General features: G+C 47.1%; 2 protein-coding genes across 3 annotated transcripts in view; one reads left to right on the top strand and one right to left on the bottom strand.

Annotated features, from left to right (window-relative positions):
* Positions 1-4,612, bottom strand: part of LOC146192622 (uncharacterized) — a 31,575-nt gene extending 26,963 nt beyond the window's left edge. The window contains exon 1 of one of the 2 annotated variants that reach the window (XM_084602521.1): positions 4,230-4,612. In XM_084602521.1, coding sequence (XP_084458647.1) covers positions 4,230-4,412 — 183 coding nt within the window. In that variant the 5' untranslated portion in view covers positions 4,413-4,612. The remainder of the gene's footprint in view (positions 1-4,229) is intronic. The other variant, XM_084602520.1, reaches the window with a different exon arrangement.
* Positions 4,613-4,904: 292 nt separating this feature from the next.
* Positions 4,905-13,885, top strand: RpL27A (ribosomal protein L27A). Its single transcript, XM_084602522.1, has 5 exons — positions 4,905-4,999; positions 5,229-5,292; positions 5,356-5,431; positions 5,957-6,131; positions 13,736-13,885. Exons 1-5 carry the CDS (start codon positions 4,997-4,999, stop codon positions 13,862-13,864), a joined length of 447 nt encoding a protein of 148 aa, XP_084458648.1. The 5' UTR covers positions 4,905-4,996; the 3' UTR covers positions 13,865-13,885.
* Positions 13,886-16,858: the final 2,973 nt, after the last annotated feature.

Raw genomic sequence — 16,858 nt, 5'->3', positions numbered from 1 at the left:
CAGCAACACCATGGTATACCCATATTTTTTAGGTAGTAATACTACATTCTGGAAGGCTTGATACAGCGCAGGGCCCGTGATAAGTGGACGACATTCTCTTGCCTTTAGCCTAAAGTGATCTTAGCTACGACGACTAAAAAGCAGAACTTGAGTTTACCTACAATGGGATAGGTCTACATTCTGCTTACTGAACTATCCAATAGCCAGCTTCTGATTTTGGAGATCCTTCTAAATCTTTAATGGGTGCGCTACAAGTACTGTTTCCACACAAAGTTGTTAGACTATTGCAGCTGCCACATTATGCATGTCTGAAGGAAATAAGTGCAGGAGAGGTGCCTTCGTCTGGCCCATCTGAAATAAGCCCAACATATCCCATAGGCAGAACTTCCGATGCTGCAGAATGTTAGGGTGGTGACATATGTCAAGAGCTGACACACTGAGATGCTTGGCTAATGACCCCAGTGACTAGGCTGTTCGTTTATGCCCCTTTGTTGTGTTTATTTTATATACTTTTCCTTTTTGTACATTTCGCTGTTTTGTCTCGTGTTCTTTCTGTAACATGACACAGATTGAGAAGTGCTAGTTCACATATTTCAAACCCTCTTTTAAGACAGTTAAGGTGTTCTCAGAGCATCATGCACAGAAGCTGAGAAAATCAGAATGGCCAGCAGATCCGATACTGAGACAAGAGCGAAGTGTGAAGATGTTGGTCCTATGTCTAGACAGCATAGATTTGTAGATTTGTAACTACTCATTACCATTCACCCAAGCGCAACAGTATGGCTACAAGTAAAAGCTAAACAGCTCTCTTGGAACTTTGTAGATGACGAAAAATTTGTCTTCATCACAGGCTTCACTTTCTTTTGTCGTCATATGGCTGCACTAGGGTCGATGCTAATGACTATTTACTCCCTAGCCAGCAGCAGCATATTCAACCCTCCATAAGAAGCTCACTGGCCAGTGCTGATGTGTGGCCATCTTTGTACACAAAGAGATTCAACAAAAGATGCCAACGAAATGCCCTGCATAAACTGCAAAAAATAAAGTTGCTTGGAGATTCCACTTACATGTGGCAAAATATACAGATCGCACAAGATGGGTTCAAAGCCCCATTTTCTGAGCCTTCACACCAGAGAAGGTGAGCACAAGGCTACAGTAAACCATACATGACCAGCGGGTACCCACCAGCACTAGAGGACAAAAAGCACACCTCCCACATATGAGAGTGAAAATTATCAATTTCATCACAGATCAGACTGACCGATGCCTAACTGCACCCCTGTACAACCACAAATTGCCACTGGAGGATAGCCAAAGTGCCCACATATCTACTGGTGAGTCTGCATGTCAATCATTAGAGAATGTCCCTGAAGTATGTACATAAAATGGTGCATGACCTTAAGGAGTACATATATTGAGGAGAGAGGGAGAGAGCAAAAAAGTGCCCCAATAAATTGATAGTATAGGGGGCATTCACGCGACGTCACAGTTGACGTCAGTATGCAGCCGACACCATCTTTGCGTCCTGTTCTGACTAGTACTAGTACGGGGCGGCAGTTAGCTTAGCTGTTCATGCGCGTTCGTTTGCTCTGTCACTCTGCCTCACGCCAGCACCATTGTTATGAAAACTCAATCGGTATCATGAGTGACAGTTCGATTTATCGGCAAAGTGTGCGCAATGCAGACAGGACCTGTACGAAACAAAACTTTCGTACCGACTCGTGTGCTGTCGATATGCGCAACTGCCCGGTAAGCGTCGGCCTGTGCCTATGCATAAATATGTGCGACATTCATAAATTCCTTGTCCTACAAACGAGCTTCGTCACAAGAAACTAGTCGCAAGCCCACTGACCACTCGAAGCACGCAACTATGTTACAAGCGGCTGGGTTAAGAGCCGCGGTTGAAGCAGATGAGCTCGCTCTTTGTGCAATTACGTGCGTGCCGTCCAACGTTTATTACAACTAAACCACTGAGTTTTTATAGCTGATATTCTGCATAGAAATGGCATTTGGTAGTCAGTATCTTTTACACAAAACTTGTTTGGTGTACTTGCCTCAATCGATAAGAAGTCGGATGTCTGCATCGTCTGTGACGGTAAGGAAGCAAAAGAAACTACAGGCCACAACGATGACACCGGTGGCGCCACCTCGTTACCTTGTGGGCTCGAAATGAAATACAGCGCAGTTTTGGCCAAGCTAAACTTGATTTGCTATTAGGAATAAATAAGTTTATAAAGTTTTTCAAACCTCCTGCGAAACAACTCTGCCAGCCTATGTTCCTTTGCCGAATCTGCATGCGGTCTGCTTTTGATTAGCAGCTGACACAGACGATGCGAACATCCGACTTCTGATCGAATGAGGCAAGTACGGCAAACACAAAGTTTAGCGAGCCCTCTTTGAAGGATTTTATTGCAGCAAAGCACGACGAGGATGTGTTGGCGGCGCGCTGCATGCATGCGCATGACTGGAAGCGATACATTGCCGCGCTGCTCTTTTACAGGGAATGTGTCTTCTGATGGTTTGGTTGGTTCGGTTTGTGGGGTTTAACATCCCAAAGCGACTGAGGCTATGAGAGACGCGGTAGTGGCGGATTCCTGAAATTTTGACCACCTGGGGATCTTTAACGTGCACTGACATCGCACAGAGAGAGAGAGAGAGAAAAAGAGATATAATGCAAAAAAGAAAAATAATATAGAGCTCCTGTGGTTGGGTCCTCAGTCCAGGACTCCCGCGGCCTTCTGGCCCGTTCAATCAGCCAAAGCTGGTCTTTCGACTCCAAACTCCCACTGCTCCGGTGTGGCGTTGTGAATTATCGGCACTGCATCTATTTTCTGGCAGGCCCATGTGATGCGATAAATTGTCCGTTTCTGTCCACACCAAGGACACGTGTCCCTGTATGCGGTCGGATGTATCTTGCTGTATAAAGACAGGCATGGATAAGAATTTGTAACTGCCGCCAAGACACTGACTGCTCCCTGTTTAACAACTTGTCCGTGTACTATGACATCGCACAGCACACGGACGCCTCTTCGTTTCGCCTCCATCGAAACGCAGCCGCTGAGGTCGGGTTCGAACCCGGGTATTCCGGACAGCAGTTGGGCGTCTTACCACTGCACGACCCCGGCGGGGCGAATGTGAGTGCGTGAAGAACAGTCGTGCACGAATAGTGACAAGAGCTGGCTGCTGGAACCGTAACGTCCAGCCCATTTTGACATACATTTCTCATATTCCATGATACTTGTGCGGTTGAGCCGTGCCAGCCATACGTGACGTCACATCTAGGTGAGGTGTCTCGTTCGAGTGGAGTCGTTCATGTGTACTTCTGGAACCTTAAAATGCCGAGGTCATTCGCGCAGCTCTTCAGCTTTCGTCATTAACACTGTGCACTCGTCTATTACAGTCTACGATAGCTCAATAAACAACATAGAGCTGCGGATGCCACTGCTTGTAGAACCGCACGACAGCACTTGATACGTACGTTCGCCCTGTTTGTTCCGTGGACACAAAAAATGGCCGACTGCACCTCAATTACCCACAATGCACCGCGCATAGCATGTCAGTGAATACCCCCTATACTTCGCACTCGAGAATGTTTTCTTCATCCCATTATTGAGGGGTACTTTGGGTTTTAGCAGAGCCTGTTTATTGAGGGGTAATTTGGGCTTTAGCAGAGCCTGCTTGCATGTGGGTACCAATTAAATGTATAAATTCCAAGCTTAACTGGAAACCTTCTGTACTTGCATTCGGCTTGCCTTAGTGGCCCTTTCCCGGAGGTGCGAATCCACAACTCCAGCAGCACGCACTGTTGATTACAACGTGCTATCCTGCTAACTAGGGTGGTAGAAAATACCGGCTGGCAGCTGTTGCGTGCAAGGAGCGCGCTCTGCGGTTCTTTGAGCACGTCAAGGTGTGGTCGCTCCTGTAAACACACGCACACAATTGTTCAAGCCTTTGAAAGCGGCACAGCGATACGTTAGTAGTCGCAGAGTTCGCCATTTGAACATGCTGAAACGAAGTATGCCTGGTGAGGAATGGGACTGCCCAAACTGTCCATTCCGAAAGGCAAGCATCGTTAGTTGGTATCCTTCCTTTCCTCTAAGTTCTCATTGGTTCTAATGGGAACTCAGTATGATTTTAATGAGAAAATCAGTTACGAGTTTCACCATGCAGGTGTCAGCGTCCTGCCTTTCTGCGTATCGGTTTCGTTTCAGTGCCGTGACGAGGCTCACCTGATGAAGAAGAGTGTGCGAAGAACTCTTGGCACTCTGTGTGCTGATCTTGAGCGCCTCCACGAATTTGCAACGCAGCCGAGCACGCAGGTCGTTGACGATGCCCTGCTGTTCCAGGAACCGGCACATTTTGAACCTCATTTCTTTGAAAGTTAGCCCGTCCAGTTGCTTTTCTTCGGCCATGGTACGTGGAGGACCGAAACGAATATCAAGGAACAGCAACGTGTTATTGTGGCAAGCGATCTGACGAATGGACCGAAGCTGCCGCCATGTTGCAGAACCAATCTGGTAGAAGTAAAACCAAAACCATATTATGGCGGTTTCGGTTTCGGTTACGAGAAGCGCAAGCAGTACAGCTTGGTACAGCAGCACAACGCTGACGGAAAGAATCCTCAAAGTGCAGTAAGCAGTAGGTTACCGCATCGCCTTCGGTGGCAAAGAGTCACAAGGTGCCTAGAATGCAGTTATGTTAAGGGAAATATAGTTATGTATTACGTCATGGTTTTGGTGTGTGGTCATGAGCACATGCGCACTGCAAATATTTGCGCTCGAATGTAATAACTATTTTTTACAATATAAGGAATGTTTTACGGTATATCACAGCCATCAAAACAAAAAGAATTGTAGACTCATAAAAATCGAAAGTAACTTACACAAGACGGCATAATAGCCTACAGTAGCCAACGTTCATTCCAGTAATTCCAGTCGCTTGAGACATCCGGCGCTCACATCGGCCGAACTTCCTCTTTCCAATCAGCCCGTGCAAAATGGTGGGTGCGAGTTGTGTTGTTCTTTCGCGAAATCCACGCAATCTTATTGAATGACTCTATTAATTCTTCTTCGACTCAGCATTGTAGTCGCATAAATGCCTGGGGAAGCGCTTTATTTCCGTAGTTCTGGTGATTTTGTTGACATGTTATAGCAAATGTTCCTGTCGCTGGCCATGTCCAGGGCGCCTCATTGGCATTTCGCTGACGCATATTTCTTCGTGTCGCGCAGTCCACAAACAAGAAGAAGACCAGGAAGCTGCGCGGACATGTGAGCCACGGCCACGGCCGAGTGGGTAAGTTACTAGTTTGGCTGCAGTCCGCGGCGATGGCCTGAGCGCGTGTATCCTTTCTCGCAGGCAAGCACCGCAAGCACCCAGGTGGACGCGGTAACGCCGGCGGTCAGCACCACCACCGGATCAACTTCGACAAATAGTAAGCGTTCCTTCGTCGTAGCCTTCACCCCCACCACTCTTAAGCCGGCCGTGGCCGCATCAACGTTTGCGGTCGCGGTGGCAGTTGGTGGGCACATCATTACGCTGTATTCAGGTGTCGGCTGGAATGTCTCTGCCGGTCGACATTGTTTCAGCAGCGACAGGTAATGCGCAAGTAGGTAAAGACCTGCATGGGCATATGTGGCGCTGCGTGCCGCGTTGTCGCGAGTGCTGTTAGGGCCACCAGTCTCGGTTGGAGAAAGGCTATCAGGTAGCAACAGGATCAAGCAGCTATATGTTCGCAGCGCAGGAAACAAGGACAGACATTGACTGTGCATGTTTGCCGCGTATAGTCTTGTCTGGTGTATATCTTTAGCGTCGTATTTAGGCTCGTGCCTGGCCAGTCGGCATAAGTGAACCAATGGAGGGTAGCCGCGAATTGTGCTGAATTGTGCTGCCAGGCAGCCAAGTGCACACGTCCGTGCCGAATCGCTAAATTTGTTGAAACCATGTTGAATGCGTGCAGCCACCCAGGCTACTTTGGCAAGGTGGGCATGCGGAACTATCACGTGCGCAAGAACCACTACTGGAAGCCCTGTTTGAACGTGGACAAGCTGTGGTCCCTGGTCTCGGAGCAGACACGCCAGAGGCTCAAGAACGACGGCTCGGGCAAAGCCCCCGTTATCGACATCGTCAAGCATGTGAGTGCCACCCATCTGTCCTTGTTGGGAAATGCAAGTCCGGCCGGTCACTGGTGCTCACTTGACTGCAAATCGCCATTGCACCAGCCACCTAAAGCAATCTGTACCGAAATGTTTTATTTGATGGCTGTGGTGCTGTGCAGTTAAGGAATAGGAGCTTGACTGCTGAAGCCAGCATGAATAGGAGGTATTCACGTGACGTCATCCGCTAGGGGCGCTAGCGGCCAGCGCAGAATTCGCCATACGCGTGGTCGTGCTTGGGGCGTGTGTGTGGGCGCCGCACCCAGCCGCAGTATTCAACTCGTTCTGACCCGTGGTGTAAGCCTTTCGCGCCTTTACGGAATTTCTGCGTGCGCCAGCGAAAACCATGGGAGCGAGTGGATACACCCGTGGACTTCGTGGAACAAGAAAAACGACTGTCTGGACAAAATGTTTGACTCTGTGAAACCGGCTCGTACGACCACGGTAACTTCGTCGACATGTGTCGTGTACTAGAAGACCACTGCTTAGAGTTGAATTCCCTGACATCGGTGCCTGCCACGTGAAGTGCGGTCTAAAGTTTTGCGACAGGTGAAGAAATTAAAACGTACGAAGCCACGAATGTGTTTTAATTTTTGGCAAGAAAGCGAGGCCAAGAGCCACACGTGCGTGAGGGTGTCGATGACCGGCGTGTCGTTTTTAGAGGTGAGCACATTGCGACGTGTCTGTCCTCCTCCGACTTGCAAGTAACAAGTTACAACTTTGTCAAGCGTTATCGCTGTACATCGCGTTGTTGCGAACCTAGGTTCCATGGGTTATGTGCATTTCGAGCAGAGCTACGTAGCCGATACTAAATTTGTAAAACATGCTCTCTGGGTGGGCCGTTTATCCTGCGAGGACATGACAGTACTTTTTTTTCTCGACCTTCTGTCACCCAAATTAAGCAACTGCATTGATTCGCTTTACTGCTGGAACAGCGCCTGTGGAAGCTTCGCCAGTTTGCCGACCACCGCCACTAAAAGTGTATGTTTCGCTGCCATGCCACCTTTGGAATTGGAGAATTTAATGCGCTCGCTGTCTTTTCACGATGTGTTCTGCCTCAGTGGCAGCCAACAACAGGTTTAACGAGCTGCAAGTCGTTTTTCGCTAAATGGGTAACCGGCCACTTTTGCTGTCGAGCTGTTGCACGGGTGATGCCTGGTGCAACACTGAACAGCGTGTTATGTCCCGGAGCATCAAAATATCGCTGCAAACTCCGTGCCCATAAAGGGCTCAACAAAGAAAAGTGTATGTGGACGTATTTACCAGCTTGATAAAACTTTGCGGATCACTTCCAATATACGGCGGGCACCTGACAGCGAACCTGAAACAACGCGAGCCGACGCGCGCCGATGCCACCGGCGACCTCCGACATGGCGGACGAGCCGGGACGATGCTCGCGCCATCTGGTAGTACGACCTCAGTGAATACCTCCTATAGTTTGTGCTTCATGCAATTGGTTGGCTTTTATAATCCACTCAAATTGGTCTTTTTATTTCAAGGCCCTTGGTATAACTTGTATGTCCTCTTTTGCACTATGCATGCTTAGCTTCTTTTTGAAATGCTTGTGCTCAAGAAAGCGCTCTGTGCTGTGTGTAGTGATGGCACAAACTTGTAGCAGTGTCGCCACCTTTCTACTTTGACAATGGTAATATGAGGCCTCGGTGCAAAGAAATTACAACCCACTGTGGTGAATTGGTGGTTACATGCTTAGCTACTGATTACCCCATTTGAAGTTGATCTCAATTTGATGGAGGCAAAATATTCAATGTGCTGTGCAACCGTGTGCATTAGAATGGATCCCAGGAGGTTGAAAGACTTCTACTATGGCCCATTATGCTTAGGGGCTGGAGTTTTCAATTATATTCTGAGAATTCGGTTGACTTTTCCTCCGTGTTTATTTGCAAACACAACTTCCTTCCCCCCCCCCCCCCCCCCCCCCTGGTGACAAAGGCATTCGTGTACAATTAAGTGACTTAGTGGACATTTTGGTTTTTTTTTTTTTTTGCATGTTTTATGCACTTTTGTAATTGTACGCTTGGTCATATATACAGCTAAGAACCTGGAATAAAATGCTATTACAATGATGCAAATTAGCATCAAGACAAAACACATATGTAAAAGACAAATTCACACGTTTGACAAAGGAGTAACTAATGTTTTATTACTGTAAAATTTTTGCCTATACCAAATCGCTTAAAAAACAAAAGTGCTTCTTTCTCTCTGAGAAGTGTCAGGAGGCAAGAAACTGGCAGGCTTTGGTCTCCGCGATTTCCTGGATATGCTTGCGCTGCAAATTCTCTGGTCTGTCCTTTGCCCCTCAAAGTGCCTGCCTTGCTGCAGGCGCCCCTTATCGAACGCTTGACATGTCTATGAGGGTCGGGAAGCACGGCTGCCATTATTTTTCCATTCATAAGACCATGAACAATGCCTCAAAACCCTAAACCGCTGTACTTAAACCAACCAACAATCCCACTGTCTCACATCATGCCTCTGAATTGAGCACTGCTGTAATTTTCTCTAGTCATCGAGAGTTCGCGGTGTGCATGAAAAGGTACTGACGAACCTTTTAATATGTTTTCAGCCTACCTTTATCAGTGTTTTTCGGTTCAAACCGAAAAGTCCAGCCCCTATTTATACTATGGTGTCCTTTGCAATTTGAGTCTCTTTGGAGTGCTAAATTGGCTCATGCTTACCTATCCAAAAAAATTGCCTCTGTCAAAAACTCTGCTAGTGACCTTATAGTGGGGTTTCCGTGCAGGTCAGAAAATTGTTTAATGCAGGTATGTTTTAGAGGGCTTTGAGGACCCTGGAATTGTGGGATCCTTGAATTAAGATGCTACAAAAGATGCTCTCTCAATTTCATACTTTTTTTTTTTTTTTTTTTCTTTTTTTTTTTTTTTCAAGTGTTCTTGCGTGGTTGATAACCTCATTGCCGCAGCTTTGGTCAATGTCGCTCTGGTAAGTGCTGTGTAAAAGCAGACGGCACTGTACTGCCTTTACGTGGCGTATAAAGCTAGGCTGGCTAGGCTACCATACCTTACACCAACAGTAGGGCTTGGGACACAGTGCAAGCGGTTCACCGGCACACAGCAAGCGCCTATTTAGTTGCTGCTCCACTCAGCCTCGCTGCATAGTAGGGGTCCAAGTTCAGGCGAACCATGTTCACGATAAATACTTCGTGCGCTTCTTTCGTGGCTGAACGAACAAAATTTCAAACCAATGAACCACTGTATTTCGCGCAAGGTGTTCCTTGATGGCACGAATTTTTCCTAGTCTGTTCTATGAAGCCACACCTGCCACTGGTGCAGATCACTCTTTTTGTCCAGACACGGAGAAAACGTATTTCTAGACTCGGGCCCGGTGCCGCACCAGAGACAGCAGAATTTCTCGCGTGTACACTGCGAGAAACTATCGGAAAAAGAGAAACTCCCGCGCAAGACACGTATTCCGCACACGCTCTTGGAAGGGATATGGCGACGCGAAGTCACGTGACTCTGATCAGCCAGCAGGTGAGCGGTGGTGCAGTGAAAACGAATGTGGTACTCTGAAATTTTTCCACTGACTAGTACTAGATGTGTTGATGATTATAGCTACAGCCTGCGGACCATACACACAGAAACGGCTGTTTCTGTTTCACGCAAGAGTTGCAAGCTGTGGTGGTGTTAATTTTAGCTGAATTCGTAATACTGATGTTCCAAAATTATAGAAGAAATAAATTATGTTCGTTATTCTGAAATATATGCAATCTTGAATTTGGTAATTCTGAAATAGTTTTACATTGAAAATAGCAAATCTGCCGGGGATTCCTCAAAAATTCGTTAATTTGAAAAATGTGGTAATGTGGTGTTCATAGTAACGAGATTTCACTGTACTAAGTTGGGGGGTACGGTAAATTATGCGGGGAAAATTTTCGAGCAAATGCTTCGGAGCTCTAAAAGCACATGTAAGGGGGACCCGGGTTTTTGCAGCCGAAAATCGGGCAGAAAATTGGATTTTCAGTTTTCTTGTTTTCGCGATTTTGAGATCTTTCCACAGCTATCTCTGAAGTTTCGTTGAAAAATATCGCCTAATTTGTATGTTACAGCTCTCCAAAGACGAGAATCTGCGCGTGTGGCCCTTTAAACTGAGGTCAAATCTCGCCGAATTTCGATCTCCTGCAGTTCGAGAAATGCGCGATCCGCGGGCATAACCTTGGTGTCGTTCGAAAGATTGCGATTTAGGCCGTTCCTATCTCTCGGTTGGCAACCATGAGCGAGCCCACCGAAGCGGGAAAGAAAGGAACAAAATCTCATGAAACACGCCCTGCTATTGGTTTCCCACCGCACGTGAGCAAAATGGCGAATTTGGTTGGCTGGCGGCGTCGACTGCTCGCGGTCCGGCGCCATTTTGAAAAGGTCTCTCCTTTAGCCTAGTCGGCTAGCGCCGTTCCCTCATCGTAACCACTATGCGAAATGCGCAATAATAAGATTCCCAATTCGTTATTAGCCTTTAAAAAGTAGCGAGAGGAGATAAACGTGCTGGGGACACTGCATCACCTCATCTGGTTGTCTGCAATCAATGACGAAGTGCCGACGCTCGTTGAGTCCGCGATGGCCTGATAACGGCATGGCATAGCTGGTCATGCTCACATAGCCGGTCGTGCTCAGTGCGACAGCGAGGAGCGGCACGACCTGTCGCGTATGGAATCGTGATGGTGCAGATGAGCAAATGCAGCTTTCAACGTCGGACTAGATCGCCCTGAGAGGCAGTGCCGCGTCCCGCGACACGCGAAACATACAGAAAAAGATTGCATTGAATCCTAAATCTTGTCGAAATAAACTTTCTTTTGAATGCTACGCGGTGCAAGACGAGCAATGGTCGCTTATCACTAGTTGCAGGCCGACTGCGTTTACAGCATGAATGTGAAAATGGCGATCGCGTGCCAGAACTTGGCACCAACTTTTGCGGAGGTCAGGGTGCAGAAGCACTCGTCTTGGTGGTGGCCTCCGGACCATGCGTTCCGTTCGCCGGAAATTTCATTCTTTGAGGGTGAATTATACCGATGGTAAATGATGCATTGACATCAGAAGCTAGTCAGAGGCCACTTTATTGAGTTAACTCTTTGGTGCTTCAAAAATTTATCACCACGTTTTTCATCAATTTCTCAAAATCAAAATATTGAGGACGGTACATGTTTGGAGGTGCGATATCTCTGGTTCTATTAACGATATTGCTATAATTCCTTTTGCACCAGAAAGGTAAACTTTTGTACAGTGCAAAAATATAAATTAATTTGTGATATTTAATGCAGAAAGTTAATAATTGCACGCTTTCTGGAATGTCAAGGTGGCTTTTTGGTCTGAACTTTGACAAGCTGTAACTTTGGTTAAAATGAGTCCAAGACATTCAATCTTTGATTTTTGCTTTCTCTGTGTGTTTTTAGATTTGATACGTCAGTTTTCAATGTAACTCCTGTAGTTTTACTGACAGCTCACCTCCAAAAACGTGTTCAATATCATAACTAAATGGCATACATAAAGTTAATGTGCATATTTGAGATCGGCACAAAAAGCTGCATAAATGGTGCAACTTTCATCAAAATCTACCAGTAAATAAAAAATATTGTCTTAAGACCAGGGTCCCCCCTTAAATAGGTGCAGTCGGGATTTTTAGGTCTGCTATTGTAAATATAACCAAAACATTACTCTCAAGCAGAACTTAGCCTTGTTATAAAAGTACATGGTCGCCAAAAGCACAAATTGCTAAAGCACTTTATTTACCGCACGCAGCCTCATCACTCCCCGCGTTCCGTGGTATAATGCTACTTTTGATCGGAGTCCATATCAGCACTTTAATCGCTATCTCCAGCAGCGCACTATGCAGAACTCGTTGATGTCGGAAGTGCCTGCTGGCAGCATGGTTGTTATGCTGTAGCCCGTGCTCGAAAGCTTTGAGCTTTTAATTAAAAGCAGCTGTATAACTTGCGTACCGCCCCACTGCGATGCGGAACCAAGAACACTGTAGAAGATGAGCATAACCGATGATGATCTACCCGAGCACACTATCGCCGCCTGGTAGCGTGTGCACACGAGGCCAGCTAGGTTCAGCAGCGCTGCAAAGATGGTGCTTGTTACTACTATACTCCGTTTCATACATCAAGTGCAACACTACCAAAGCTACAGCTCTTGTTTGCGCTCTCCGCATCCGCGATAAAAAATAGTACCTGCTCTTGACAAGAGAAAAGAATAGTTGCTTTGTCTGCAAGCTTCATACATTTTACATTTGCCATCAACTTCATAAAAAGCACTTTTTTTAGGGAGAAAAGGTCGGATGCGGCTAATTTGTATGTTTTTTTATGTCGTTTTTGTTCGTGCCGCGTTTTGCTGCCCCGCAACCTTGCCAGCTGTGCCACCAGATGGCGCTGGCTGTGTCCTCCGCGCTGCGCATCTCTATTTGAGAAAATGGTTCTTTGGTGCACATTTTTTCTATAAGATCCGCTCTGTGAAGATGTCTAAGCATGGGAAGCATGTTATTGCAAACGTGTATGCTCGGAATAGAGCCCGTTTGGGCAGGAATCACTCGCCTACAGAACGAGCGCGTAGTGATATGCCTCCTGTTTTTTTTTTCTTGCGGACTACTTGCGTAGCTTTCGCTGCGTTGCACCTGATGTATGAAACGGAGTATAGCAGATGGCTCTCGCGGTGGCAATATTAGTGGACAGGTTATGTGCACACATAATGGAACTGTGATTGAAGGATATATTTTTGTTTTGAAAAATCGATTGAAAGTTTTGGACAATCGTTAATGAATATTATTTGCTCACATTACGCATCAGTGCCTAATGCTTTCATTTTGTGCTGCTGAGCAGTTTTGCAGCTGTTTAGGCATTGGCAAAGCCATGCAGGCCGTAAGAGTGGCTCAGAAGTCAGAAAAGATGAGGAAGACCTCTGCAAAGGCTTGGTTGCACTGGAGGCTGCAAATCCACGCCGCACAAGCCCAGTGGCCTAGTGTGTGATTTGATGGCATCAAACTTTTTCTTGAGAAGTGTGAACTGCATGAGAGTATAATGCAGTTTTTCTAGAAACATGCGAAAGTTCACTGCCAGTGTGTTTCCAGCGAGTTCTTCAGAATGTAGCCGAGCATACAAGCGCAAGTTTCTGTATGATCCGATGGCTCCTAGGTAGGGATTCTTGACAAGGAAGGCTCGTTGAGCAATGCAGCCCTGGCAGAGTGCCTACAGGTTATTTGCGAAGAAAAAACATCAACAGTTAGCGCATGTGCATTTTTTAGCTTTTACAGTTATCCCTAAAATGGAGCTGCGGAGTTCTGCAACCTCAATTTTTTTTCACCGACAAAGGGTGGTGTGAACCAGCAAGTCCTTACAGAGAAGCTCAGGGATCTGTCTAGTATTGCATGGTTGACACGTGCAACTAACGACACAGGCACTGTTTTCTCGTGCTGAAAGGGCTAAGGAGGGCTGTGACATCCACTAGTGCTTGCCTCGATGACGAGTTCCAGCCTGGGGTCCTTGGGTGTTAGAACAGACTTGGAATAGTGAGGGGAAGCCATCTCACTGATCCCCCGCCCCTTTTCCATTTTCGCAGGGCTACTACAAACTTCTAGGCAAGGGTGTGCTGCCCAAGCAGCCTGTCATTGTGAAGGCCAAGTGGTTCAGCCGCCAGGCTGAGGAGAAGGTCAAGAGTGTCGGTGGTGCCTGCATCCTCACCGCCTAATAAAACACATGTACATTGCCACACTGTCTGGTTTTACTGCCATTTCAGAGGAATTGTGCTAGGACTTCCATTGGTGCCGAGTGAGTAGTGCCATGTGGCAAATTTAGATAACAGTGAAAAAGCACCTGATGTAGGCTGTTGAACAGTGCAGAAAGATTCTGGAGATAAACAAGGACAAACGTAACTGCACTGCTTTTGAAGAGTGGTGAGCAGCTTGCAGAAATACGAAGGCCATAGTGTGGCCGAAAATTTTAGGTATGAGAAGCAAATTTTTATTTTCTGTAGTTAGATTATCCCCTAATTTTATGGGCATGTCAGTCTGCTCTCCATCTGGTAACACTACCTTGAATATCAGTTCACAAATTTTAGGGCACTACTTGTGTGTACCGTAGGAAGAACAAGAACCCTTGGAAAGTAAGACACTGCATATTAAGGGATGGAAAATCTCTCTCTGCACTTTCACCAGTGTTGCTGATCTTGGTTATAAGCAGCAGTAATACTTTCAGACTGTCTGGTGGCAAAGTTGTTGCTTCTTGAGTAGAATTACAGGCCCCCATTTTTCATTGCTAGCTGACTGCTTATTTTACTGTGTAGTCTGTATGATGTGACATGTGAGCAAATGCCACTGCATTTAGAAACAGTACATCTGATCTGCATTGCCTGGTTTTTAGCCCGAGAAAGCCAGGCAGTTCCTGATGGATCAACAATCCCAGAATTATCAATGCCGGACTTTCGTGACGTGTGGTTCCAGAACGTTTACGAACAGCAAAATGTGACCAATTCTAAGAACGCTTTTAGCTCGTAGTTAATTTGCACAGGTGCTTCGACTATAGCTTGGACCTCATTAGTAGGCTGTACACCCTTACTCGAGATACTTTGAGCCTGGGTAAAGCGAACAAGCACTCCGCTTCACTGGCTTTCAGCCCAGCCTGTTGTGCATTGTTTACTGTTGAGTAATCGCTGCGCACCACTGCCCATAGCTTTTTTCGAAGTATGAGCTATTAGAGGAACAAATTAGCGAGGAGTAAGTTCTGTGTACGCGAACGAAAATCTTCAAGGCGAGCCGGCAAACGTGCGCCAATAATGCTGTTGCATCCTGCAATGTTTTTTTCGCCTTAAGTTGCACCTGGGCAATGTCACTGAACCTCTTCAAAGTACTGCGCTGTTCCATTCATTAGTCGGAGTTACTTCTGTCAAAAATAATGCACGTGGAGATCTGGAACGTGCATTGACGTCGGACAGCACACGGACGCCTATCGCCGTTTCGATGGAGACGAAACTTGCAGGCGTCCGTATGCTGTGCGATGTCGGTGCACGTTGCCCCAGGTGGTCAAAATTGCTCCGTAGCCCTCCATCTTGTTTTCACTCCCACCACCCTTCCTCCGCTTACAGCACACGGTTAGGTACCCATGCATGAAAAAATTGATAGTGCGTGTTTGCTTTAATTCCTATAAACCAGTTACTATTCTAGCGGGACTACACGGGAGGGGTAGAGCTGTCGCTCTAAAAAGCTTGGGCAGGAGAATGGCCGACGTTAATTCAGTAACGCTTGGTCGATCACATCAGGAGAGGTCGGGCGTACCCAAAATTGTGGTCTCGACACGCACTAGTGACACGAGCACAGCTGAAGAGGTTGCAATAGCGTTCGCTTGCGTTGGCACGCAGACAAAAGCCGCCATTAGTGACAGCAAAACGACTGTCTGGAATTTCGGAAAAGGAAGGGTTTCGGAAGAGGCCAAAAGGATCCTCCTTGCTAACCCCATTAATTGAAAAATCTCCATCATATGGATACCTGCACGTGAATCTGCACCTGGCAACTATTCGAAGCTGCACACTTGCTAGCCAGAGATTTCTACCACCGGGCGGCAATGGAACGACCGGACTACAGGGGAATAAAAGATTGTGCCATAACATACAATGGAACTGCTGAATTCCACAAATTAAATCAAAATAGCTACCCACTCCCGGATTCTCTAACAATGAGGCGCGCATTTGGAGGCGGTTACAAAACGGAAACTACACCTGCCTGGTCTAGATCTTCCTGACACAGGCCGGGGAGAAAGAAGATTCGAAATACAAAAATTGCGGCCAAAAAGGCGCACTAGATCACATTACTTGGGAATGCGACCACTCCCCATGCGCCGGCATGCACAATAGAGAAGCCTGGGAGGTTTGGCTGCGGAGTGGAGGCCCCGCCGTTCAGCAGCAGGCCATATCCATCTGGCGGCTGAGGCGCGTGAACTCTTCTTGTACCTTCACTAGTCCTTGGTCTGAACCCCCCCTTTTATGGCCTGCGTGCCGGGGGCGTGAAACGGAGGGCCTCTTTTCGGTGGGATATAAAAGTTTGCATTCGTTCGGGCCGGAGTCGATGGCCGAAAGCCGGCCGACGTTTCAGGTCATTACCAATTCCCGATGCCGCATTCCTAGCCAATGTTCTTAGATACCCAAGATCATTGGCTCTAGCTGCGTCGGATGCCGAGGTCGGGCCGATTTTGGCGTGGACTTTTTTCCCGATGCTTGCAGACGCGCTCTGCTCATCTTGTCCACGCCACTCATCAGGAAAGAAATGCTTTCGCATAAAAATTCTCGAGCGACGACTCCATCTCCACTCCAGGGAGTACTTAGCAAATATGTCATCTCCTCTCTGGACTGCTGCAAAACCAGTTCCGCTGCAGCTCTCGCCCTGTACACAAAGCAGACCATGTCGGCAATATGGCGGCGCCCATTGCATATTTCCCCGTGCTGCTGCCCTTTTTACACTTACCTGCTTGGTCTAGACATGGGATAGGCTCCGCAAGTGAAATTTGTCCCCTTCCGAAGGAATGCATTGCCATATTAGAGTCCCTTGAAGTATGCCATATGTACAAGCTTTCTCCAAAATTGTCAGTAGGCGTGAAGTTAGGCAGACTGCGTGTATCAGCTAGAGCTAGCGTCGTAGAATAAACTTAGCGAGAGTCCATTTTATGGGTAGAGATCGGAAAGTTGTGACCGTCT

The sequence above is a fragment of the Amblyomma maculatum genome, chromosome 4 (genome assembly GCF_055883805.1).
Source record: "Amblyomma maculatum isolate TAMU_Amacu chromosome 4, ASM5588380v1, whole genome shotgun sequence".
Classification (NCBI taxonomy): Eukaryota; Metazoa; Arthropoda; class Arachnida; order Ixodida; family Ixodidae; genus Amblyomma; species Amblyomma maculatum.
The sequence above is the reverse complement of the archived record's forward strand: the minus strand, read 5'-3'. Positions and strand labels throughout refer to the sequence as shown.